This window comes from Rattus norvegicus, chromosome 3 (assembly GCF_036323735.1).
Source record: "Rattus norvegicus strain BN/NHsdMcwi chromosome 3, GRCr8, whole genome shotgun sequence".
NCBI classification, from domain to species: Eukaryota; Metazoa; Chordata; class Mammalia; order Rodentia; family Muridae; genus Rattus; species Rattus norvegicus.
Window position 1 is genome coordinate 31,385,059 of NC_086021.1, and position 25,616 is coordinate 31,410,674.

Below are 25,616 nucleotides of genomic sequence, written 5' to 3' on the forward strand. Positions count from 1 at the left end.
TAGGGACAAGGCTCAGAGATGTTCAGGCTGTTGGATGTGAGACTGATCTGGATTGGCAGGGCCTAGACCATTGTGTTTGCCACTGTCCACCTATATCCTACAGAGGCCAGGCTTCTTAGGAGCAGGTGCTACCTCTGGAAACCATCTTTGTCCCCAACTAAAGTCCCCATGTGGAAACCTAGGTAGGCCTCTCTGTCTCCCAGCACTTACTAAACGGTGAGGTGAGGGCAGGAGTGGGGTTCAGATGGGGAGGGTGCTGAGTACCAGCAAATCAAGATGCCTACCCTCTGGGGTGACCTCAGATGTCGTTGCCAGTTTTGGTGATGGCCAGGCCGGCTTACTGCTCCTTCCCACCTCTAGGCCATGGCCAAGCCAGCCCTTCCACCTGGGTGTGTCATCCTGACCCGAAGGGATGGACTCGTCCTTTCTTCATGGCACAGCTCAAAGGACCAGCCATGAGGAAGTCACTGGAGTCCCTGGCCAGCTGGGCCTTGCCCCTTCTGTCCCTGTTGATGGTGCTTTGGTTTGGCCTGTACTGCTTTGTCCTGAACTATGGCTTCGGCAGCCATAGCATAGCCACTCTTGTCTGTGACTCTTCCCTGTCTTTGACAAGGTATCTACTGCCTGGTGAGCCTCCTCTTGGCCAAACAGTCTCTATATTGCCTGGTTAGTCGTTTCAGTGATCCAGGATGGAGGATGGAACTGTCTGCATTTTACATGTCAGGGAAGTGAGGGCAAAAGCGGAGTGGCCTGGCTCGGGCCACTGAAGAGTTGCGAGACAGAGCTGGGTTGTGCTCTTGCCTTGCCCGTCTTGCCCATCCCTTCCGAGGAGAACCCAGGGTCAAGCCTTCAGTAGACCCCGCTGATGTTTATCGATAGAATGAATGGCCCACAATACTGGAGAACAGGGATCATTGAAGTTTCTCTATGCACCCCCAGAGGCCTTTCCTCATCCTTTCTGTTCTGAAACTTAGTGTGGGCAGGCTGTCCGCAGCCTCCAGATTTCACTGGCCAGGGTAGAAGGGTGGTCCTTTATTGTTGGCCATCACGTGTGGCCCTGGCGAGGCTGGCCCGGAGTTTGAAGAACAGGTCTCAGCTCTACTGTGATTACACCTCCTCAGGTAAGGCTTCTACTATCCTAGCTGCTCTCTGGCCTTGCTGTTGACACAGGGAGTTAGTTCTGCCCACTCACTGCCTGCCAGGGATTATCAAGAGGATTCTTCTTGTCAAGGAAGGAATCTTGGGGACTTCCCCCCATGGTCAGTGGGTCCAATGGAGCTGTGCTGTCTGATGCAGGCGCTACTAGAAGCACCCCAAGTTGCGCGCCACACTAAGGAACCGCCCAGTTGATGGGCCAGGCCTGGGAAAGGAGCCTGATTTGTAGCACAATCCAGGGCATTAGTCTCCCCCCTCCGTTTTGTTTCCCAGACCCCATAGGAGGCCCAGAGATGGCCTTCTTTTGAGACAGGTCTATGGTTTTTCTGGGAGCATCTTTAAGAGAGTCCCACAACGATTTCTCTTTACCGAGAAAACGTGCAGTCCTGGAGGGTGGCGGTAGTGCACCCACGCAGGGCTTTCTTTTTTGTCTTGAGGGGACTCTTTGGGCAGCCCCCCACTCTGTGCAGCCTGTAGACTTTGGTAAACCCCTCTGCTAGGGCCTCCACGCTGGATTTTGGTCTGGCAAGCCCCAGCTGGGAGTGGAGGGAGGCGGGACTGCCGGTTGCCTGGCTTGGCACAGGGGGAACATTGCGCTTAGGGAGGCTGGCTTGGCTCCACTCAGGTAGCTCACACCCAAATCCGAATTCCAGCTGCCCAAGTCGGCGGGCGGGTTGCGGAGGAGGCCCAGGCTCTCCCTGGGTAGGAGTGCTTCCTTTCGTTTTTAAACAAACAAATCATGAATTTAAGTCAGGGCAGAGAGCTGCCCAAGGTATAAAAATAGCCTAGGGTCACGGGCGATGTCCGAAGCGGGTAGCTGCGCCTTGGAGCGAGCCCCGCGCATCGGAGGAGGGTGGGAGCCGTCGAGTTAACGTGGGTATCCCGAGAAGACCCCCCCGCACCTCCCCTCCCCCGCCTGTCTGGCCTGCGGTCAGACACCAGGGACCTCTTTGGGCCTCTCGCGTGTTAGGTGGGAGGGGACTGGAGTGTCCAAAGGGCAGCAACTCCCTGCTCAGCTTCTTGCCTCTGGCTCACCGCCCCTCCCTGGCCTCAGTTTCCCCATGTGTCCACCGGGGTGCTCAGGGCCTCGACTCTCCTGCAGGGAGCTCTGAAGGACCAGGGTCCTCGCGCGGCTACGGCCGGCCTCTTTGTGTGTCCGTGCAGACAATGGCCCGGCCGCGGGGCTCTCCTCCGGGCCCGGCTCTCCTCCTTCTCCACCACCGCGGGCCGCCGGGTTTTTGGGCAGCCGAAGAGGGAAGGCTGCTTCACCCCGCCGCCCCGCCCACCTCCCACGCCGCCACCCCACGGCTCCCGGGAACCCTTGGCAGTCGCAAACTTGCAAGTTTGCAGGGCGCTCACAACTCGGGGCCGGGCTGCGAGCGCGGGGTGGCGGCGGCGGCGGCGGCGGGCGGGGCGCGCACCGGTTGCGGGCGGGGCGAGTGGCGGCGGCGGCGCTGCGCTGAGTCCGCGCCCGTCGCGGGCCCCCCGCCGCTCCCCCCGCTGCAGGCCGGGCCGGAGCGGGTCGCGGGCGCGCGGCGGAGGCGCGGGCGGCGGGTGCGCGCGCTGGGCGCGCGCAGGCACAAGTAGTTTACATTGTTGGGCGACTTTTGCAACAACTCGCCGCGCCGCGGCCTCCGCGCGCCGCCGCCGCCGCTGCCGCCGCCGGCTCCCCGCCGCCCGGGCCCCGGGCGGGCCGCGCCGGGGGCCGCCGCGCTGCCGCCCTGCTGCTCCGCCGCCGGCTGGGCATGAGTTAGTAGCAGACATGGACACCAAACATTTCCTGCCGCTCGGTGAGTGCCGGCCGCGGCGGCGCGGGCGAGGGAGGGGGCCGGGGCTGGCGGGGCGGGGGCGCGTGCGCAACGCGCGCGGGGGGTCCGGCCGGGCCCATTGGCCCCGCGCCGTGGCGGTACCGAGAGTTAGCGCGCCGGGCTTGGGGAGGCGAGTGGGCACAGGGCAACTTTTCCTGGGCCCGGGCGCGCGGCGGGAGAGGGCGAGGACGCCGGGCCTCTGACTTGCCGAGGAGCAGGAGTGGGCGGCGGGGCTGGCGCGAGCGCAGGTTCGCTCGGGACGTGGAGAGGGTCCCTCACGCTGAGCCTCGCGCTTCCGCGGACCCCCGGGGCGCCCAGCCCCAGCTGCCCGGGAATCCGGCCACGCCGGAGGAGCAACTTCTGCGCTTGCTGGAGGGCTCTGGGCCTCCCTGGCATTGGGATGGGGACGACGCGCTGGGCTCCGGGAGGCCACTGCTCTTCCCAGCTCGTCGGGCTGCCGCTTGGAGAAGGCCGCTGGCCCCTGGCAGTCTCGTTGCCCAGGACGGAGTCTGCGATCTTGCCGTTCTCCGACAGCAGACCAAACCTAGGTGGGCAGGGTCACTCAGGGGGTCTCTGATCAGGAGCATTAAACCCAGAACTGGGGCCCCACGCTCTGGCACCCCTAGTTGTTCTTCTCAGTATTTAGGGGAAGACAGCCCATCGGCAGAAGGATCGTTTTCTTGTCCTGCAACCCTCCCGCCAGCAGCACCCAACCCCAAACAGCTTGCCAACTCTAGGAGTAGAACCAAGCAGGGTCATTGCTCTCCCTGGGGTTTTGGGAGCCAGAGGGAAGCAGGGTAGGGAGACTTTATAAATGAGCTCCGGGAAAGATATTAATTTGGTGGTGAGGACGGCAGCCAGGCTGTCAGGCTAGTGAAGAATTTGTGCTGAATGGAAATCAGGACAGCTGATTATGGACGAAGCTCCATGATGATCATTGCCTCTCTGCCTGCCCACCCCCTATGAGGTTTGGGGGTGCATTTTGTTTACGATGACGGGTGATCAGAACCCAGCGAGTCTGCCAGGACTTTTGGTGATTTGGGGAGGTCGCACAGACAGGTCTGCTGCAGAGTGACCCGGGTAGTGCCAGGAGCCTGTCAAAGCTTCAGACTCTTCATCCTCATAAGTAGTGATGGGGACGGTGGCGGTGGCGGCACACCTGAGCGTGGGGGTTTAGCTCCCAGGCTGTAAACTCCTGTCCATGCTGCAGTTGAGAAACTGACTGGGAAAGGCCTCACTTAGAGAGTACAAATGGTGAATTTGGCATTGGAACCCCCTGCCAAAGTCAGCCGACAAGAAAGCTTTTGTTGCTGTGGGGCCTGGTGTGTGTGTGTGTGTGTGTGTGTGTGTGTGTGTGTGTGTGTGTGTGTGGTGGGGCTCCTGAGATGTCTCTCTCCTCCACCCAAGTCTTCATGTGCACAGAGTTGGGTTCTGCAGTACAGGAATGCTTTGCTCTCTGGCCTGGGACTCACTAGGACCTGGCAATACTTTGACTAGGTCTTGAGGTGGGAACAGCACCCCAGGAGAGACAGAGCCCAATCTCAAAATTGACACATACAGAACTGGGAACGAGGTTGCAGCGTGGCTGGGCTGGAGTCTCCTTGAAGAGGAGTTGTGTTTCGGAGCTGCTGTCTTGGCTTCACAGAGTGGTGGCTCTCAGGACCAGCTTGTGGCCTCCCAGGCAGCCCATGCCCCAGGGCTGAGGGCTGAGTCCTGGACTCTGATTACGTTTTATTTTTTACTAAGCTTGTGACTCGCTCTGAAGTCCAGTGCAGTTGAAGGTCCATTTAAGCGGCTACTTGCCTAAGCCCTTTTGTCAACACAGCCTAATCCCTCCTGGGGGCTGAGTGTCAGAGGATCTGGCTCATCCAGGGTCCCCACTGACTGCTTGGGTCTGATTCGAAGTGTCTAGGAAAGTTTGACCGTTCCTTTTTCACTACCTTGCCACTTTTGGGGTCCAGGACTGAGGAAGGCTCTTTCTAGTATGCACTATGTGGGTTTGGTGGTCCAGATAGCCTCCAAGCTTCTGTCAACTGAGCTGATCTGCATGGGACAGATCTGGGAAGAAAGGGAGGTTGAGGAATTTGCTCCAGGCAGCCCCTGTTTCCTGGACCTACTCCCCAGTCAGGGAGCAGGGGTAAGGGCTGGCCTCAGCCTGAATGGTGGGACTGCAAGGCTGAGCCTGCAGAGTCCAAAGGTCTCAAGCCTGCACTGACCCTCTCAGCTGTTAGTGGCCCATTTGCTTGTGAGGGTAACAGGTTTCCAGAAGCAGGGCTCTAGACCTCCAACTACCCTCTTGTGTGGTACTTGGGGACCTGGTGAGCTTGGGGCCTGCCTGAGGGGGCTTTTAGTAACACCAGAACCCTTGTGACCCAAAATAGAGCACATTCCGGGAGTCCCGAAATAACAGGGTCACATGACTCTCAGGAGGCTGGGCTTGGAGTCCAGCTTGGGCCTGACTAGGCACTTATGTTTAGGCCCCCGGCTGCCTACTGATTTGGGCATTTCTTTTGGGAAACTCTGGAGGAGACTCTGTTGTTGACCGAGGAAGTGTCCCCCTGATGGTGGTCTGACTGTGGTAGTGGCCTTGCCTGGCTGTAGTCTTCTTTGGGCTGGCACAGACTGGTGTGCTGGGCACAAGCGTTTGTCTCAGATGTGGGCTCAGAGAGCTAGGCCCACAGGAAGGAATCGCTGAGGGTGGGGAGCTTTACACACAAGCCAGGTCTGCACTGCTCCGAGTCTGCGGGGTGTGTGGGGTGCAGAGTCGAGCCTGCAGCTTGATCACGTGGGGCAGCTGCTGTGGGCCGGCTCCTAAGTCTGCTAGAGCCCAGGCAGCTCTTCCAGCTGTGCACGTCCTTCAGGGCTGGGACTGGGTGCACCTCCTCTGGGAGGCCCTTCTGATTTCCTTGCTAGTGTCTCCTCATACTGTCCATGCTGCACCTGTTCTGGAGGTTGAGTGTGAGTGGGGACCTCTACGTCATCCTCTAGGATAGGAAAGGGAGTATTCCAGAGGGGTTGTCACTCTGCGGACACCATAGGGGTTCTCAGGCCTGTGTCTGGCCATAGGAACTACGGTATCCATGTGTGTGGACGGAATCAAACTGCATAGAAGGTGTTATGAGAGAGCCTCGGGCCCACCAGTCAGTGAGGCCACCTGGAACTTTCTATTTCTAGTGGAATCGGGTCTCACTGTGTGCATGTTCAGGCCAGGGGCTCCATGGTGAGTGAGCCCTGGCTCTGAGGAAAATGGTAGACCTGGCTCAGCTGTCTTAAGACGTAGACCTGGAACCTTGTAGATGGCCTAGGGCCAGGACGAGCCAAGACCTGCCTTCCTTCCCTTCTCCTTAGGCCTAAAGCTTGTGGGCTGGGCACGGCCTTGAGGTATCAGATTGGCTGCTGGATTTTCATGGGAACTACTATCAGCTCGGCCAGGGATGAAGGCAGGAGCCCTGGTTCTCAAGAGTATAAGTATCTGGATTGTGGCTGGGAGTGTATCTGTTTGGGGAATCACCTTCCAGACCTTGTCCCAATGTTTTAAAAACAAATTACATTTGTGCGTGCGTGCGTGAGTGCGTGCGTGCGTGCCTGCGTGCGTGCGTGCGTGCGTGCGTGCGTGCGTGTGTGTGTGTGTGTGTGTGTGTGTGTGTGTGTGTGTGTGTGCATGCAGACACATGTGCCCTGGCATTTGTATGGAGGTTAGAGGACAACTTTTGGGAGTTGCTTCTTTCCTTTCACCACCACGTATGTTTTGGGGATTGAACTCAGTCCTTGATAGCACGCACCTTACCCACTAAGCCATCTCATCAGCCCCCAGTGCTTTTAAAATAGGCTGCTTCAGTGTTGGGGAAGGGTTGGTGGTGATGAACGGTCCTCCTGCGCATGGGCCTGCAGTGTGCCCTTGTTATAAGGTATAATGGTCCCTTCTCTGTTCCTTCTTTTTATTCAGACTCTCTTCCACGGCCATATTCTCCCTCATAGCCACAGAGGACCCCGAAGGACAGGTGCAGATGGTCCTCTCAGCCATCTGCATCTGTAAAATGGGCACATTCCTTGTTTTTAAAAGCTGTTGGACATGTAGCCTGTTTTGTTTTAGGCCTGTTGGGAGTGCATTGAGCTCTTTTTGTGGGGTGTGAGTCCCTCTTTCCCAAGGTGAGGCCTGTATCCAGGTCCTTTCTGGTTCCCTGCCTCAGGATAGGGGCGGGTCACCAGTGTTGAGACAGAACCATCCTGAGAATCCCGATGCCATTGGGTATGGGGATAGAGGTGATAATTGGGTATCAAGGCAACACAGCTGCAACCCTCGCCCTGGTGTCCCTGCCTCAGTTTCCTCTTCCCTGCTAGGCTCCCTGGACAGACCCCAACTGCTTCATGACTCTTCCCAAGGCTCAGTGAGTCTGGTGGAGCGAGGGACTTTGAGTGAGCACACCCACCCGAGCCTGGTGCGAGATGTTCTGAGCAGTCGTGCCCCAGCGCCTCACAGACAGGGAAATTGCACCCTAGAGTTACAAAGCAATTGTCTAGCTCAGCAGCTGAATGAGCGTGAAACGGAGCAGAAAGCAGCTAAATAAAATTGGCCCAGGATGTTTGGGGAGCGGCCTGGGTGTGCACAGACACATACACACCCCCTTGACACTTTCCTGGTGCTGCCTTCCACCCCGCCATGAGGCAGCAGGCCAGTTCTGTGGGCTTCCCAGGGCCTCCTAAACCACGTGGATCTGTGAGTCTGGCTGCTTCTCACAACCACTGTTCTTTTCTACCTCTCCTGACCGGTTCAGGACCTGCCCACCTGGAGAGGGTGCTGATATGTATCCACCGGGTGCCTGCTGTGTACCTGGCACTTAATTCAGGACCTCATGGCTGACCCAGGGGCAGCCTTGATTAGTGATGGGAAACCCTGTGGTAGGGTCTGTTTGCCTTGGCACTTCAGTATCATGTCTCTGTGTGATTCTCTGCTCTGCAAATTGATTTCCCAGACAGGCCCAGCCCTGATCTTGAGCTGGGCCAAAACTTGAACTTGCTCAGGTCTTGTTCTGTCAGCGCCTCAAGAAGCTGCCTACAAGAGTGGGGTCCATGTCCAGTCCAGTCTCCAGGAGCCCTGAGCTGCTTCCACTCCTAGGCTGAGTAGCTGTTTTGCCTTTTGACTGGAAGATCTGAGGTCTCAATATGAAGGCTCTGGACCCTTGACCCTGGGAGGCTCGCCCTTTCTCAAGAGTCACTGGAGAGTGGAGGCTCCTTGATTGTCTAGCTGAGAGCTTTTTGGGATTCTGGGACAAGTTGCAAGGCTCCACCAGGCTATGGAAGGTTGGGGTTGGGGGACAGCAAGTGGTACTTTCTACTTGAAGACCCAGTGGCTTGGCTCTGCCTCACCCTGCCAGGACCAAGTTCTCTGGCAGGAAGACCCATAGGGGCCTGTGGCAGGGGACCAGAGGAAGACAGCCCCACCTAGTCCCCAGGGCAGCGCACAGACTTGGTTATATCCCTGTCCAGAACATGTTACCTGTGTATGCACACACAGATGTGTACTGTGGCCCGGCCTCTGGAAACCCAGCAGCATTGTGCTGAGTTCTTCCTAAGGGGACTCCAGGTCTGCTGGTGGCCTCCATCTCCACGTAGTTAGGGTGCACCTGCTTGGCACAGCCTCCTTGTCCTTCAGCCCATGGTGAGGTTGGCAGAGGAGGGGGTGCATCAGAAGCGTAGCCAGATCAGAGGCCATAGGACGGGCCTGGATGAGAGTTGCTAGGTGGAGGCCCTCTGAGTAGGCAGAGGTGGGTTAGAGACAGTGCGCGGGCTGAGGGGCTGAGGGGGGAGTGTCTCCTGCTGGCTATGGAGACCCAATTGGGCCCATCCTCGCAGTATTTAGGCTGGGGAGGGGGCTCCCACAGACCCTGGGGCCTAGGCTGACCTGGACTGGCCTGTAGAGTCTCCTCCTTTCCTGGTTAGTGGCACTGCTTTGGAGGAGAGGATAGCTTTCTTCCTTCTTGCAGTTTGCTTTCTTTTGCACGCATGCCTTTGGCCTGATCTTGGGGAAGCCTCTTAACACCCTGGCTGATAGATCCCAAGGCCTGGGGCTTGTGATGTCAGGGTCTCCCAGAACGGAGAGGCAACAGTTTAGTGATCCTAAATTTATGCCCTGGTCTGGGAGGACAGACAGGCCCAGTGTATTTGGATGGTGCTAGGGACCTGGTTGGCCCTGGGGGAACCTCCTCTGTGGGATCAGAGTCGAGACCCTGAGGATGAAGAGCAGACTTCTGGGCTTGGCATTGGGACACTGGGGTCTCTCGGAGGAGGGGCCAGTATTGAGGCTCTAGGTGTGTGTAGCTAAGGGTCTTCCTTGCCCAAGTTCAAGTGTGTCCTTCATGATGCCCTATTCCAGAGACATGTTCTCTCAGATGGGCTAGGGATGTAGGAACTGTAGGCTCAATGTCTTATCTTCCATGAAGACCAGACCATACTCTAGATTCCCTGGACCTCCAGACCCAACGTTCCCAGACAGCGTCCTGGAGCCCAGGGCTGGTGCTGATGGCTGTCAGCAGAGTCTATAGCATCCTGAGTGGGAGGGAAAAGGGGGGGAGGGGAGGAGGAGGGGAACACGGTAGGCAGGGTCTAGGCTAGGCCTTATTTCTAGGCTAGGCTTTGTTTCTAGGCTAGGCTTTGTTTCTGTCTGTCTGTCTATCTGTGTCTGTCTGTCTGTTTCTCTTTCTCCCTCTGTGTGTGTGTGTGTGTGTGTGTGTGTGTGTGTGTGTGTGTGTGTGTGTAATTCCTGCAGTGCCTGTGGATAAGCCCTGCAGAGTTCAAAGCCACTGGGTGTACGCTGGCTGTAATGAGGTTACTGATTCAACTGGCTTCCTGGTGCTGCAGCCCAGAGTGCAGGGAGGTTGGGAAGCCCCGTGAGGGATCTAAGTATCCCATAATTGACCAATTTAGCTTAAGTGTCCATGCTGGCCCCGGGCAGAGGTCAGGCAGTGACAGTCCAGGTGGCTGGAATAGCTGCTTACAGGCTCAGAACGTGCTTCGTTTGCCCAGGCACTCTGAAGTGACGCTCTAGCTGGCTTACCTGGGCCTCCGGCATGATGGCCACCCCTCCCATTGTCTGCTGGCTAGCTGACTTCCCACACTGGCTACTGACTGCCCTCTATGTTTTTGCCTTAGGTCATGGAAAGGGTAGCATCAAGCTGTCTGGGTTTTAGTTTTGTCTTCAAACCAGTTGCTTCTCCGCCTGCTGTCTTGCTCCCCTACAGGGGCGGTAGGATCGGATTCCAGGCCTTTGGCTGAGTGGCATGCTACCCAGTGTGGCTTCTGGGTGGCCAGCTTCAAGCCTGTATCTCTTTCCGAGACTTCCCAAGGGCAGGGCCAAGCACGAGTTGCCCAGCTTGAGCCGATGGGATGGACCTCTGGCTTTGCTGGGGCTGGAAGATGCCCAGTGCTCTGGAGAGAGGCTGGCAAGGACCATGTAACCCCATTCTTTGGAAAGTCGAGGCCTGGTGTCCAGATGCTTCACCAGACAGGTGTTCCCCAGACAGCACTGGGCACCATGCAGCATATGTCAGCAAAAACAAAAGCCATTCCATCAGCTCAGTATCCCCATGGGTGGGCCATGAGGTGAAGACAGAGGTAGAGCCCTGCACTGAAGGCCTCCTTCATGGACCTTGGTAGAGCATCCTTCCTTCTGATTCCTGGTGTCTGTTTCATACCATCTTGTCAGGTAGCTATACAGAGTGGCCTTTCAGAGATCTTGCAACTGCTCTTGCTTTGGGAGGCCGCTCCCTGAGCTCCTGATTCTGCCTTGCCAAGGCACTCTCTGCCCAGCTGTCTGTGTGGTCCTAAGTCAGTCTCTCTCTCTCTCTCTCTCTCTCTCTCTCTCTCTCTCTCTCTCTCTCTCTCTCTCCATCTGGGCCTGGACCTTCCTAGGACTCTTGGCTGCTGGAGGCCTTTCCCTCCTGGCACCTTGACTTTTTTCTTCTAGATTGGTGGAATCGGATTGACATGTCTCCAAGACCCAGGAAACCATGGGTACTTAGCTAGCCACTGGTGACAGGGCAGGGCATAGCTCTGGATTGGAACCGGAGACATTAGAGAAGACACTGACGGTAAGGAACATGCATAGCAGATGTTGTTACTCTCAAGAAAGGGGTGCTGAAAGGCAGGGCCTGAGGCCTAGAGATGAGTGGGTCAACCCTTTGTCAGTCTAAGTTGGGATCAGCTTTCTGTCCCTGGGCTCTGACCTCCCCTACCTAGACCCTTTCAAGGCTCCCCATTGCTCTGTCTTCACCCCAGTAAGGCCTACACTTGGGGTCCGGTGTCTCTGTAGCCTCTCCCGAACTGTCAGGTACCTTTCGCCCTTTTCTCTTCCACCCAAGTTCCTCACGGTTAGTACTGCTGACTAGACTGCCCTGTGTGGTGAGGGAGGGCTATCTCTTGGTCTAGTACAGTGTGGACCATCATTGACAAAGTCATCTTCTTGGCCTCCTTCAGTTGCTTCACCTATAAGGTGCCTGGGAAGTCTGGGTACTTGATGGAGGTGTTGCAGTTAGGTTCTGAATCACAGTTCACAAGTTTGCTAGACAAGCTGTGCCATTAAAGCAGACCTTTCCTAGAGTTCCGTGCCCTCTAGCTGTGGGTCTACTGATGAGTTGCCCAGGTAAGGCATGAGCATAAGTCTTCCCCTCAAGGGCTCCAGAAAGATCCAGCTGCCTAGCCAGGCCTCTCTGACCTGCCTCGTGTGTGCGTGTGTGTGTGTGTGTGTGTGTGTGTGTGTGTGTGTGTGTGTGTGTGTGTGTCTCAAATGAAGGAATGATTAACTATGTAGAACTGAGGCGGAGCCTGGTGGGGATTTGGTGGCTGCAAGACCCTCTGAGCTGTTCCCCTGATGACGCTCCCTCTCCTGGTTCTCAAGACTTCCTAAGTATGGGATATGACCCTGCTGGCCCACTGTTGGTCATTACTCTCTGTGGGGTGCTAATTTTGGGGTTCAGGCCCCATTCTGGAAGGAACAGTAGGGTTGCTCCTACAGCCAGCCAATGGTCCATCCCCATTTCTGTTCCCATGGTCAATTTTGGTGTCATCTGCCCAGGAGACTACGAGAAGTATTGGCCCAGTCCCTTCTTGCTGGTTGGAGGACAGCTCTGATTGGGACCAGGACTCAGGAGAGGTGGCAGAGCCCCTCCAACCCATCCTGTTATGGGCTTTCTGCCCAGGATCAAGGTTGAGGAAGGTTGAGGAGTGGGGACTTAGTCCTTGTACCCGGAGCAGAGCTTCCTTCCCTCTTGGGCTCCGGGGCATGGTTTCTGGACATGCCCAGAAGGGACCCCGGGGACCTGGCCTAGCAAGGCTGGGCGATGGTGGTCTCCAGGCCCTGCAGTTTCTTAGCGGCTGCTATCCCTTGCTCTCTGCTGCGTGTACTTTCCGAATCGGCGTGTAACGTTCTTCCTCCACTGGTTTCCTTGATGGTAGGCAGGAAGGATGGGCACCCAGTTTTGGCAGAGTTGGGGAGTGCCTGCTTGTGGTGCCCTCCAGGATCCTTGGCAGTTTATGGCAGAACTGGGCTCAGCCCTTTTCTCAGAGCCCAGTACCCGAGTCTTTCTGGGTAGGCTGGCTCTGCATGTCCTGTCCTTCAGGGCAGGTGGCTCCTGGGCTCTTTGCTGCAGAATCCCCAGTGCTGTGTGCCACAAACACTGCAGGGTGTTTATGGAATGAGTGAATGTCCTCTGCAGAACAGTCTGGGGCAGACTGTTTTGATGTTGCCATTCTTGAGTCTGACAGTAGCATGCTTTCCCCCGTGCTGATCCGCTGTAAGACTTCTGGGTGTCCCTCGACCCTGGCCTCCAGCAGTTGTGTTTCTGACCACAGCACCAGTGGGCACAGTGTCAGAACTTCAATCCCAAAGAGAAGTCAGATGGGCTGGTTTCTTGTAGCTCGGCCTGCTGAGGGGCACTCTTAAGGGACTCAGGAGCTGAGGCAGGGCCATTAGTACTCAGCCATAGTGGACCTCTCTGGGGTGCACAGGCAAGGCCTCCCTCTAGCTGCCAGGGGATGGGGAGATACATAGCAGGCACATGGCGGCCTGGGATTCCAGCAGGATAGAGGAATGTGGAGTGGGAGAACATGTGCTCGGGAGGAGCTTTGGAGAGCCCAGTGGTAAGCTGTGTGGTTACAGACATGTCTAGGGGTGTTGGCCAGGGAGAGTGTGGAGTTGGGTCTGAGTGACTGAGGACAGAGGGCTGGAGGGTAGGTCAGAGGACACTGGGATCTGAATGCTTTGAATCTCTTCGGAGGTAGAACCTGTGGAGGTGACATGTGGTAAAGACTGTTCCTGTACAAGGGACGACTGTCAAAGTAGGTAACGGCAATTGAGAGATGGTTACTAGGTAAGAAGTAGGGGAGGCCTGGGGTGGGGCTGAGGAGGGCCGAGGTCTCTCCCAGCAGTCTAGAGGATCCTGTTGAGAGTCAGATTTTGGGTGGACTCTGTCCCATCTGTGTCCTAGACTTAGACTGCCTTTTGGGCATCATGGACTCTTGTCTTGGTGGCTTAGCCATTCCAAGGCCAGGCCATCTCTAGCAGGGTGGCTCCCCCAGGTCTGGCATGAGTAAAAGGAGACATGGTTCTGGATTTGTCTTGGTGTTGCGGGGTGCCTGGACCCCTGTGGTTCTGGCTTCTTCTCCCTGACAATGCTGCCTGTGGTTTTTGGACTGCAGGAGGAGTTTGACTGACCCGGATGGGGCACACACGTGATGATATGGCCCACAGACAGCTTTGTGACTCAGGATGTCCTCTTTAACTGTGTGCTCTTCCTTCCTCTGATGGCCCATGTGGGGAGGGCTGGCCTGCTCTGTGCCTCATGAGTATCCACGATGCCATCCTGGTCTGGGAGGCAGAGCCGTCGGCAATGGCATGTTCCCTGGCCGGTATTAACGTGTAAGACTTCTCTGGGCAAATGTTAGGGGGTCCAGCTACAGCCAGACATCTGGCCTGGTTGGCCCATTTTCATTCCCTGTGACTGGTGTGACTGGTGTTTTCTCTAAGGGAGAATTTTGTAGTGTCTCCAGACCTTCTGTGTCAGATGCAGTCTCTGCCCACCTAGCTGCAGGACGTGAACACCACTTCTGTCTCACGGATCAGACTCCAGTCCAGCTGATACCTTTGATTCCTCTGACCCAGGCCGCCTTCTCCCAGGTCATAGGGTCATGGGACAGGTCATGGTGCCACCCTTGGATAGCTCTCTGGTGGGCTGTGTGTCCCCTTTGGGCAGCTGGCTCTCGAAGCTGTGGCTCTAAGCTGGTTTGCTGGTGTCATGGCCTCCTTGCCCACAGTGGGCTTGTGAATTATCTGCTTGTGGATAGTTATTGTGTCTCCTGTGCTGAATAGCAGAACCCATGGTCACTTATGGGACAGAGGAGAGGATGGCTGCTGGGCCCACGTGGCCCTGGACATGCCCAATAAGCTGTGAAGTCATTATCAGAGGGGGCTGTGCAGTCCTTACCCTTGGCCATGATTCCAGCCTGGCATGGTGGAGATCCTAGGGGACTCTGCACCTGCTGGAACTTGTGGGTGAAGTGGTGTGGGAGCTGATCTTTGTGGCCCCTCTCTGTTCCCAGAACTCAGGTTCCATCAGGACTCTTGAAATGGCCTCTCCTCTCAGACCCCTCTGCTCCTCCTGGCTACTGGCCTGCTGGCTGTCCCCCACGCCCCCTTCAGGTTTCCCTGGCTGCCTTTCTGAGAACAACACTGTGTCTGTTGTCACCATCCTCCTCCTGCTGCAGCCTCCTCACTTGGTGTGGGAACCTGGGGACTGAGGGACCTGGGTTGTCAGCTGTGGGATCAAGCAAGACTGGCAGTTGTCACTTTGGGTTGACCCTTGAGACATGGGGAACAAGAAGGGCAAAGGTCCTTTCATCCCTTTGTCCTCAGCCCCCATTTGTTATCTCGTTCACAGGGACCTGAGCCTTGCTAGCCTCCTGGCCAGCTTGTAGGGTCTACAGACAGCAGCCCACTTGGCAGAAGGCCTGGACCTGGTTTGTAGTGTGTGGTCCTCTCCTCCAGTCTTTCTGCCTGAATCTAGGCCGTGCTGGCCACCTCTGACTTTCCCCTGGACTTTTAGAGCCCAAACCACTGTGAGTACAGGGCCCTCCTGCTGTTTGTGCAACTGGGTGCTAGGCAAAGTGTGAATGTGGAGCAGTGTGCCATGTGGATGGCATTTGTGTCTGTGCCCAACCCTCTGTGTGTGCATCTGAGTCCTGATCTGAGTGCCTTTGTGTGTATCATGTCTGTGTGTGAGGTTCTATGTGTTATCCACATGTGTCTGAGTGACTCATGTTCATATTTGAGGTTCTGCGTCTCAGCCACATATGTGTGTGTATGCTTGTGTTCACATGTAGGCTCTGTCTACATTGAGTATACATGGCCATGCATGTGTGTCTGTGTCTATATGTGTCTATTAATGAGCTCTGTGCATGTGTGAGGGAATGTGTCTGAATGTATATATTAGCCATACATGACTGTACATGGCTATGTATATGTGTCTATATATACTCTTGTGTTCATGTATAGAGTTCTGTGTATTAACCACATGTAAGCGTGAAGACACATGTATGTATGTCTTCATATGTGTGTCCGTGCATGTGGGTCTGCGTATTGTCCACATATAACTCTGCACATCTATGTGTGAGCTTGTGTCTGTGTACACTCTGTGTCTGCGCATGAAGTTCTGTGTATTATTTACCTGTGAGAGTTCATGGCATGTGTACATATGTCTGCATACATGTATCTGTGCATGAGCTTCTGTGTATTATATATCTGTGAGTATGCACACTCATGTTCATGTGGGAGGTTCTGTGTATTGCCTATATATTGAGTGTACATGGCTATATGTAAGCTTGTCTATGTGCATACCTGCATCATACATGAAGTTCAGTCTGTTGGCCATGTATGAGCATGCATGGCTATGTGTATGTTGTACATACCTGCATTTTCATGCATAAAGTTCCTGTATTGCCCGTGTATATAACCCTATATAAGTGTGTCTGTGTGCATACCCATGTCCATGTGTGAGACTGTGTAGTGCCCACATGTGAGTGTGGCCAGGACTCTGTATATCTATGTGTAACTGTGTTCATTCATGAGGTTCATATATTGTCCTTGTGTGTCTGTATGCACACCTGTGTCCATGCATGGGAACTTGTCATGTTTTATATTCTACTGTCGCCAGGCCTAGACCATAACAGTCACCACAGTCATCCTCAGTACCTACACGCCCTTTCTGAGGCACCTTAGGTATTCCCTGCCAGTCTCTGAGTATTGACCCAGAAGGTGCCTGCCACTATAGGGGAGAGGGAAATGTGCCAGCTAAGGCCCAGTGGCCCTTCCCTATATCTAGCTCCAAAGGAGGTCTGTGTCCTGGGGGAAAGCAGTTAGCAGGGCCTAGAGCTAGGGTCAGTTGCGCACACTTAGGGTAAAGCAGCCTGGCGTGAATGCTGGCAAAGGCTCAGCAGGGAAGGGTAGGAAGGAAGGCTTCCTCTCATTGTGTGATGAGGAAATTAGGTCTGAGAGCTGTAGGCAGGCAGGCCGTTCGGGTGGGGGAGACTGCCCGTGGAAGACTGCTCTCTGGTTCCGTTCTCTCAGCCATCCACTTTAGGGAGAGCAGGCATATTTGCAGACAGGGAGCAGAGCAGGGCTGCTGTAGGAGGCTCCAGCACAGTGGGGCACAGTGCTTACAACTCTGCCCTCCCTTGCCTGAAGCCACACAGAGGTACAGGGAAGTTACCGCTGGTTAGCTGCTGAGCTAGGATTCGAATCCAAGACCCCAGGACTCCCCCTTTCAACACTTCCTGCTGGGTTCCAGGCACCCTGTTAGTCTTATGGTGTCAGCAGGGGTGGGGACGCTTTGTATCTGGGAGGGTACTGGAGCCAGGCTGCCTTGCTAGGCAAGGAGATACCCTGTTTCCTTCACAAACAACTGGGGCTGGTCAGAGCCATTTTATTTTTATTTCCTATTTTTACTTCCTTGTGGGCTCTTTTCAGAAACTCTGGGTTAGATGGGCTCCACCCTCCAAATCTCCACCCGGCTTCCTGGCCCAAGCCTCAAACTCTCGACAGGAGCTCATGTGCATGTCTGTGTGGTGTGAGGACAGCACACCTGGTGCTGGGATGGGCGAGGCGGACTTCCTGCCCTTCTCATGGTCTGAGCAGGAGGCAGGCTTGGGCCTTAGTGGCTGACTCTGTTTCCCTGCTCACTTCTCTGACTCTTGCTGGAGATGTGCGCCTTGGCCAGGTGGGGCGTAGTCTTTGGGATCTGAGACCTGGCTAGGCAGGGTGCAGCGAGGGTGGTATCCCGCGGCACTCTGGCTTGTGTGGATTTTGTCTCCCTAGCCCTGGCCCGGCCCCGGTGCACAGTGGTGTATGCTGTGTTAGGGACCTTTTGAACAGCTCATTGTGGGATGGGTGTTCTCAACTGTCAGCTGCCATTTCAGCATAACCAGGAGGTGACTAGCAGACACGGTATCCTGCACTCTGCTTAAGCTAGGGCCAGCCAGGCCGCTGACTCCCAGGCTCCGGGGAAGGCTGTCTTCATACACACCTGGGTTCACTTAAGTTCTCCCGATTTAGCCTGGAGAGTCGCCCCGTTCACTGGAGGGTGGGGGGTTGGGGGTGGAGGGGAAGGCTCACAGAAGTGTCACCGAGCCTGGAGGCTGCTTAGTTTGTTGTAGCCAGGGTAGTGATAGCTGGACCTGCTATCTCTGGGTGCTTGACTACCCGTCAAGTTTGGGGCCTTTGGCCAGTAGGGACAGAGGTTCTCTAGCTTCCCTCCTAGCTGTTCCTGCTCTGGCTGGCTTGGTGCTGGTTCAGGAGGTAGTGGCTTCCCTTTAGTGTGAGCCACATGGGCATTTGGCTGTGGTGGCATTGGCAGGGCCTGCATGTGTAGGTGCTGGGGTTTTCAGGTGATCCTTTGATTAGAGGCCAGGAAACAGAAGCTCACAGTGTGTGTGTGTGTGTGTGTGTGTGTGTGTGTGTGTATGTGTGTGTGTGTGTGTGTGTGTTGGAGAGGCCTATCAGCTTACAGATTTCCATGCGGCTGCCCATGGGTGCCCTGAGCTGGGTAAGCCAACAGTGGGCCCAGGGGCTGGGCACCATTTACCCCTAGGCAGTGTGTATGTCCTAGACGGTATGTCAACCCTGGGGATCGTGGGAGGCATCAGCAGCATGGACACCCTGGGCAGCCTGTACGTCTTGGAACAGCGTGTGCACCTGACTAGGATATCTCCCCCTCTGAGTCTTTGCTTTCTCATCTCTCTGTGTGGGGCCAGGGCTCTCATTTCTAGAGTGGTTTTGAGAGTTGTTGAAGTAGGGCTTATCTCTTGGTTCTCGGCCTGAAATAGGAAGTGATGGCTGAGGGCCTCTCAGAACTGCAGAGTCCTAGTCCCGGGGGCAGGAGAGGAGGTGCCCACGGGTCAGTAGCCTGGGATAGGAGCAGTCACGAGAGGGCAGGGAGGGCGATGAGCTGTGCAGGTCTCGGGGAGAAGTGTTTCTCTGGAGGGGGCATCTGGAATGGCTGCTTCTAAAACCCTCCTGGAGTGCAGGGGTTCCCAGGGGTAGGAGGGGAGACTCATGCCGGTTGTAGCCCCAGCAGGGACTTGAGATTAAAGTCATTGTCCAAGCCCTGCTGGTCTTTCTAGTGACCCAGCCTCATTGGGACAGACCCTTATCCAGCAGAGTCCCCATACCTTGGGACTTATCCTCACTAGTACTGCACTGAGCAAGGCTTGAGCCAGAGCGTTTGATGCTGAGTTTCTTCCTCCTTGCAACTGTGGGAAAGATCGCTTCCTTCCCCAGACAGCAGTCAGGAGAGTGTTCAGCAGATGAGATGGGCCTGGTACCTCAAGCTCTCTGGCCTTCATTTCCTACCAGTGTTTGACATGCAGGATATAGACTTTGTGCTGGGTCTAGCTGCCGAGACCCTAATGCCTGTGTCCTGTGTGTTCCCACCTCTGGGCCTTTGCCCGAGTCCTCCTCCTGGTTGGTGGCCTCCCTGACCCTTGTGTTGTTTGCTCTCATCCCTGGGGATTTAGACTAATATCTTTGGGAATAGAGTAGCCTGAGCCCCATCTCTGCCCTCAGGATTTCATCAGCTGTGGGTTAGTGGGGGCCTAGCCTGTCTGGAGTCTGCAGCATAAATAAGGACAGGCCCACTCCCACACCCCTCTCCAGACCTCAGTTTTCCTATCTGTGTGAGGGTGTCTATCCTGGGCTTATAGGGGGAGGGTAGCTAGTTTCTACAGCCTGTGTGGACTGGTACCAGTTAGGCCTCATGCTTTCTCTTGGGGTTCAGTTTCCTGCCTCAATATTCGCCACCCACCGGAAGGGGCTGTGATTGGGGTCCGCCCCATGTGCCTGACTCAGCAGCCACAGGGTGGGGGAAACCGGAGGTTTCTTGTCTAACCCCAACCCAGGCACCCTCTCACAACTGAGATTCCTCTTATGAAGGTGGGTGTGGAGTCCTTAGTTCCTAGAAGAACAGAGCAGGGCTAAATCCTGGGTCTCTGTGGATGCCTGAGAGACTCTGTTACAGTCTTTGGTGCCCTCCAGCCCCTCTGTTTCTGACAGGTGTCTACTTGTGTGGGAATGCACAAGACATAGGCATTACTTGTACACTGCCTCCACCACACAGCCCTGCTGGGTTAGGTTTCTCCCACCCTCCCCATGACTCCTGTGTTTTTAGGGCCTAGTCAAGGCCTGGTATGGGCCCTGACTGTAAGAGACAGTCAGGTTGGTGGCAGGGGAAATGACACTCCCACTGTGGTCTTTGCCACCTGGGAGTCAGCCTTGTGGCTACATTTCAGCAGGACGGAGGTGTCTAGAGAGAGTGGGGTTGGAGCCCTGAGGCCTTGCCTGGGTAACTGCCGGGATGGCTTGTTCCGGAACTGCTTCCTGGTGAGCTCTAGACCAGTGGTGGTTGAGAAGGCAGAAGGAGTGGGTGTGTCCAGTGGCTGTTACTTTCCTGAGGCCTTAGTGTCCTCAGCTGGCAGATGCTGGCATAGTCTGACAGCTCCAGGAGATGGGTCTCCAGAAATATTTCAGTGGCTTAGGAGGACAGTTCCTCAGTGGTTGTGAGCGATGCTGGGATGAGGCCAGTAACTGAAAGCCCCAGCTGTACAGGGTTTATGTCCCCTGGTGTCTGACAGTGATGTATCTGACTGGCTGCCTGCACTTTGGGTCTAGCTCTGAGCCTGCCTGGAACTGCACAAGACCATAGGGTTTGGTGGGTTGGGTTCACTGACTTGGCAGCTGCTTGGCCTCTTTCCCTAGTGTTGGCTCAGTAGTGGGCAGTGTTCATCCTCAGGTGCCTAGGGAACCTGCCTGAGGAGGGTTCTCCTGAGGCCTCAGGAGTCTGAGGAAGCTGGATCTGGACAGCATAGGCCAGCAAAGGGGGTAGCTGGGCCTAGGTAAGACCCTTCTGCCTCACCCTTCCTGATTGCCTGGTTGGCCTATCGGGCAGAAGGGCAGCTGGGGGAGGTATGTGACCTCTGCTATGCTCATAGCTTCCTGTGAGGGCACACTCAGCCATTCTAGAGCTGCCAGGTGGATGCTTGGAGACACATAGTTTGCGTCCTCAACAGCATGCAGCAGTAGTGTGGGGGAATGGGCAGAGGAAGGGTTAAGGAGCCTAGGCAAGTAATAATGTCTCTAATTTCCCCGTGTGATTTAATAAAAATGTAAATTGCTGGGTGGACGGCCGCACCGCCACAGTGTTGACCGAGATGAATTGCGGGCGCTCAGTGGTCAGCCTGCCTTTGTCTCTGCGCTCCCAGCAGATTGGTGCTTCCTGCTGCCCAGGAGGCTGGACACTGAGGGAGAGACGCATTCCTCCTTCCCCCTCCCTGGCTGGATGGGCAGCTGGAACACCTGGCATCTGTCAAGGAGTGCTGCAGAGGAGCTCTGGGTGGCCTGGCTGGACAAACCACCCTTTGTCACCTACCCCTCACCTCTCGAAGTTTCAGTGTATAATCTAGGTTGGCTTGGAACCTGCACTGAGCATGGTAAAGTCCTGGTATGTAGAGGGGTTACTGGCCACTGGTACTGGGGAAGACCTTGCTCAGGGTGACATTTGAGCAGAGGGTATAGAATGAGAAGGAATAGACTTGTGGGGATGGAGAGGAAGTGCCTTCCAGGTTGGGAAGTAGTGTATGCAAAGGCCCTGAGATGGGGCTCACTGGTTCTGGGGGAAAACAGACAATGAGGGGCTTGTAGGCAGTAGAGCAGGTTCGGTGGTGTCACAGGGTACCGAGGGGTTCTGTTTGTAGAGTCTGGTACATGCTACTGAGAAAAAGGCTAGTGGCAGGAGTGAATCCAGAGGCTGGGGCAGCTGTGTCTTTGGGGTCTGGTGAATTGCAGTGATGTAGGCTTGTAAGCTTGGGGTGTAGACTTGGCATGGCCACACAGTTGGGGCTTGCTGGTAGTGCATTTGTGAATTTGTGAGATTGTCAAAGGTATGGGCTGGAGGATGGCTGTTCTGGGTAGGAGAGTAATTCTTTTTGACAGGCTTTAGGGAGACTTGGAGGCCCCCTTAGCAGGTGGAACTTTGGGTGTCTGTGGTCAGGAGGGACATTTTGATGACTGCTGTTGTAGTGTAAGTCTTGGGTAAGTGGCCAGCTGCTGGCTCTCAGTAAACACAAGGCAGTTGCCTAGAAAGGTCCTTGGAGACTGACATTGGCCACTTGTGTCAGCTGCCAATTTGAGGACCATCATTCTTAGGTCTGTTTGATCTCTGAGATGAGTGATCGACACACAGGTAAGGTTTTAGCTGTGTTCACCTAAACCCAAGTGGCCATGTCACTGTCCGCTGAAGTGGTCCTGTGGCTCCTGCCTGATTTATATGACTACATCTGCTTACCTTTGTGTTGGATGCCACTGGGTTCCTTGAAGTGCTGAGACGGGGGCTTGGGCCAGGTCGTAGTCCCAAGGAGAGCTCAGTTTCAGTGCCTAGTTCAAACCACCAGTCCCTCAAGCCTCCTCAGCCTCCCCAGCCCTGGCATCTTTCCCGGCCTGCAGTCAGAAGGCTTCCAGGGGAACTAGCTGCACATTGTGTGAGTAGAGGCTACAGTAGAAGCCCTGGCAGGAGCAGAGGCCACTTAGTTGTGGAAAAGTCTGGTTCTTGCTGAGGATACTGGCCAGTAGGGCATCCTTACAGGTTCCCAGGAAGGGACGTGGGCCACCCTGTTCCTCCGAGCTCACTGGAGCCTTCCCTGGGGAACATCTGGCTGGCCATGCAGACACCAGTTCCCCTGCTGACCTAGAACCACTGCCTCCTACTGCCTTTACCATGCATGACACTTGCCGTGTTGCCAATGGGCTAGCCTTGGATAGCTTTGGGAAGGGACAATTCAATCTGGGTGGAAGGTTTGGCTGGGGTTGGTAGAAGAAAAACGGGCATCTGCGGGGACCTGGAGGGAATATTGACAAGGAGATACTGGGTGTTGGGAAGCCTGGCTGGAGTTGGGAAGAAGAGGACCCACCTGGTGATCCTCTTTGGCAAGGCTGATAGCCCCTTTCTTTGGAATAGAGTGGCTTGTGCCTTTGGGCGCAGACCTTCGTGGCTGCAGTGGTGACAGGGAAGGTTGATGGCTCCAGATGCTTGTTAGTGCTAGTACAGAATTTTGTGTGAATTTGGGCCCATCATCCCGGGGGTGGGGGCAGGGCTGCCTTGGCATTGTGATTTCTCGACAGTGGTTCCCTTGTACAGGTGATGTCCAGTTTGGGGCTGGGTCCTATGGGCACCTGTCCACTTGCCTCAAGATGTCCATGCTCCCTTCCCTTAGAAGTGTAGCTCTATGTCTCAATCCCGTGGTGCTGAGTCTGCAATGCGATGTCCCTCTGGGAGGCCTAACAGAGGAGGGGCAGAGCCTGGCTGACTGGGGAGGTAGGTGCAAGCCACTCTAGGGTAGAAGTGGTGTGGATAGTGAGCGCTACTCATTGTGCCGTCAGTACTTCCCTCTCCTTTTGGCCTGCTGACTCCTGTCCTCATCCTGTCTGGATCTCCCTTCCCAGGATCCTTTACTCATTGCTTCTGCTCAGAGCTTGATCAGCTCCAGGGTCAGGGAAAGCTGGTCTACCAGATGGCTGGGCAGGCACATTGGGCCAGCAGCATTAGGCTGTATCATCTAGAGAGTGTTTGATTAACTGGCCTGTCTGGAGCTGGCTGGGCAGCTGGGCAGCATCAGCCCCCACTCTACACTGGGTGTGGAAACCACAGAGGACGGAAGATCCGGCCCCAGGGAGCTTTTGGGCTGGTGCTACACAATGATGCATGCATCTTGTACAACATTGGCTTCACTCCCCAGTCCCCAACTCCTCAGCCATGTCTTTTGGCAACCCCTTGACCACTTTCAGCCTCAGTTTCCCCTTTTGTAAGGGGAGAAGGACTCTTTATTTGGAGGTGGTAGCCTAGAGTCTGGCCCATCAGACAATAGCAACCCTGGCTATGTTCTGGGGACTGCCAGAGTTCTTCCTATGGTTTCTGGTATATTTTCCCCTGAGTGGACCTAGTGGTCCAGCCAGTGCCATATGAAGGATGTTGTGCAGCCTGTGTGCTCCACCTGAGTTCACTAACGAACCAGTATGGGGGTGAAGGCACCTGCTGAGTGGGGCCCCCTGACCAGGAAACCACCTTTTCTGGGAGCAGTCTGGCTGTGCGTCTAGAGCCATCCCATCAGGACATTTTCTTGGTTGAGAGGGAAGTGGGAATGGATGGGAGGTAGGCTCTGGTTTCCTGGCCATGCCAGGCATGGAGAGATGCAGTGGAGAGGCTGAGGGGTTGAGCTGGGGCCTGCCCCGGTCTTGGTGGCCCTCTCTGCACTTTGGCTCTGGCAGCTATCAAAGCCAGCATCCAACCAGGCTGAGAGTGGTTTTGGATGGACTTGGCCTGGCTGGCACTGCCAGGGCTGGCATGTTATCTATGTGTCTGACCAGGCCCTTGAGCCCGGCAGTATAGGTAGCGTTTTTTCTTCACCGTCTCAGGGCCCTTGCCTGTAAAGCCCGCCTTGCTGGGCTGTGTGCAGACATGGGTGGCCTTGAGGTGTGAATGACCAGCTCTGGAGAGGTGTTGGCACTAGTGGCCAGGCCCTGAGCTCTCAGCACTTTGTCTGGGAAGTGAACACGCTAGGGCCCTGATTGCTATCGGTAGGACTTAAGGTAAGAAGCTCAGACACGTGTCAAGATGGTCCAGGAGACCTGGTGGGTATCACTGGGCGTGTAGTCCCTCTGGGCTGAAGTCTTCTGCTTGCACAGATATTGTTGGGGAGCACAGAAAGACCTGAGCTAACAGTGGGACAGTAGCGTGGGCTGGGGGACAAGAGTGTCGTGGTTGCTGAGGAGGCCAATTTTCAGTTGCTACCCATGTGGGCTCCCCATCTTCCAGACTGCCTGACCCCATCATCCTAACTCGGTATCTTACCAATATGGGGAGTCTGGAGAGGGCAGTGATCCCATGCCTCAGGGAAATGCAATCCTTTTGTGGCCCCTGAATATTTCATCAGCAGATTAAAAATTGACGCTGTGGGGGAAGGGGCTCGCACGGTGTCTCAGGCGGGTTTGCGTATTTTTCTTGGTAATGGAACCACGTCAATTAGAAAATGACATTGCTGTTTAAAATGTCATTCTGGGGCCCTCTTTAATTAAGGCCGAGATGGAATAACCAATCTGCTGCCGTGAATGAAATTTTAAATATCAGAATGAGAGGTGATGACGTGGAGCGGGCTTTGTCACAGAGTGGGCACAGAGCCCTCGGTGATGGATGGAAGCCGTGGCCTGGTGCACTAGTGTGTGTGTGTGTGTGTGTGTGCGTGTGCGTGTGCGTGTGCGTGTGTGTGTGCGTGTGCGTGTGTGTGTGTGTGTGTGTGTGTGCGTGTGCGCGCGTCTGTGTTTGTCAGTCTGTTGGTCAGGAAGAGTGCTGTTGAGACTGATACTAGTAAGTGGACTCTGGCTCTTAGGAGCTTAAATTTGCTAGGTGCTGGGAAAACCCTGGAAGGTGTGTAGGAGGTGACAGAGGGCGGGGGAGGTGTTGGCCCCTAGGTAGCTTTTCAGAGTCTGAAGGGTAAGAATGGGAAAGGGCTGCATTGGGGGCCCTGGATGCCTGCGAGGCGCTGCCATGGGAAGGGTCCCATGCTTTAACTCTTGTGAGCAGGGTCTCCTCTCCATGCCCCCAGATGGCGGCACAGGACCTGACTGGATTGCTGTCTTCCTTGCCTAGCTCCTGTCCAGCAGCAGGCAGGGTGGCCACTTGCCAAGGCAGCAGGCTGTGCAAGGGGAAGCGTCTGGGCCTCCCGGCCTCCTGCTGCTCTGTGCTCAGAGCTGGCGGATGCTTGTTTAGCTTTGGTGGGGCCAGGCTCACCCTGGCTGCATCCTGCAGCTCCCAGGACGTGGGCTTGACTCTGGAGTCAGCTTCCCTGGTGATACAGTCAGCAGCTGCCAGGACTGACAGAGAGGGAGGGTGTGAGGGCCAGGCCCCAAGGCTGCTGGCTGGCCCTGTTTGTACCCATACTCCTGTGTGGTCAACGGGGAACTCAGAAGCCTGGCTCCCTTTGGGGACTTGAAGGACTCTCATCCCCTCTCTGGGCTTTGCAGACCTTGGCTCTTCCTCCCACCTTGTTTGACCCTCAGTCATACTT

The 25,616-nt window shown here is 55.6% G+C and overlaps 1 protein-coding gene across 2 annotated transcripts in view; it reads left to right on the top strand.

Moving 5' to 3' along the window:
* The first annotated feature begins 2,833 nt into the window (after nt 1-2,833).
* The window catches only part of Rxra (retinoid X receptor alpha), an 86,524-nt gene continuing 63,741 nt past the window's right edge, over nt 2,834-25,616 (top strand). The window contains exon 1 of one of the 2 annotated variants that reach the window (NM_012805.3): nt 2,834-2,945. In NM_012805.3, coding sequence (NP_036937.2) covers nt 2,918-2,945 — 28 coding nt within the window. In that variant the 5' untranslated portion in view covers nt 2,834-2,917. Of the gene's footprint in view, nt 2,946-3,049; nt 3,512-25,616 lie in introns of those variants that run through there. The other variant, XM_039104342.2, reaches the window with a different exon arrangement.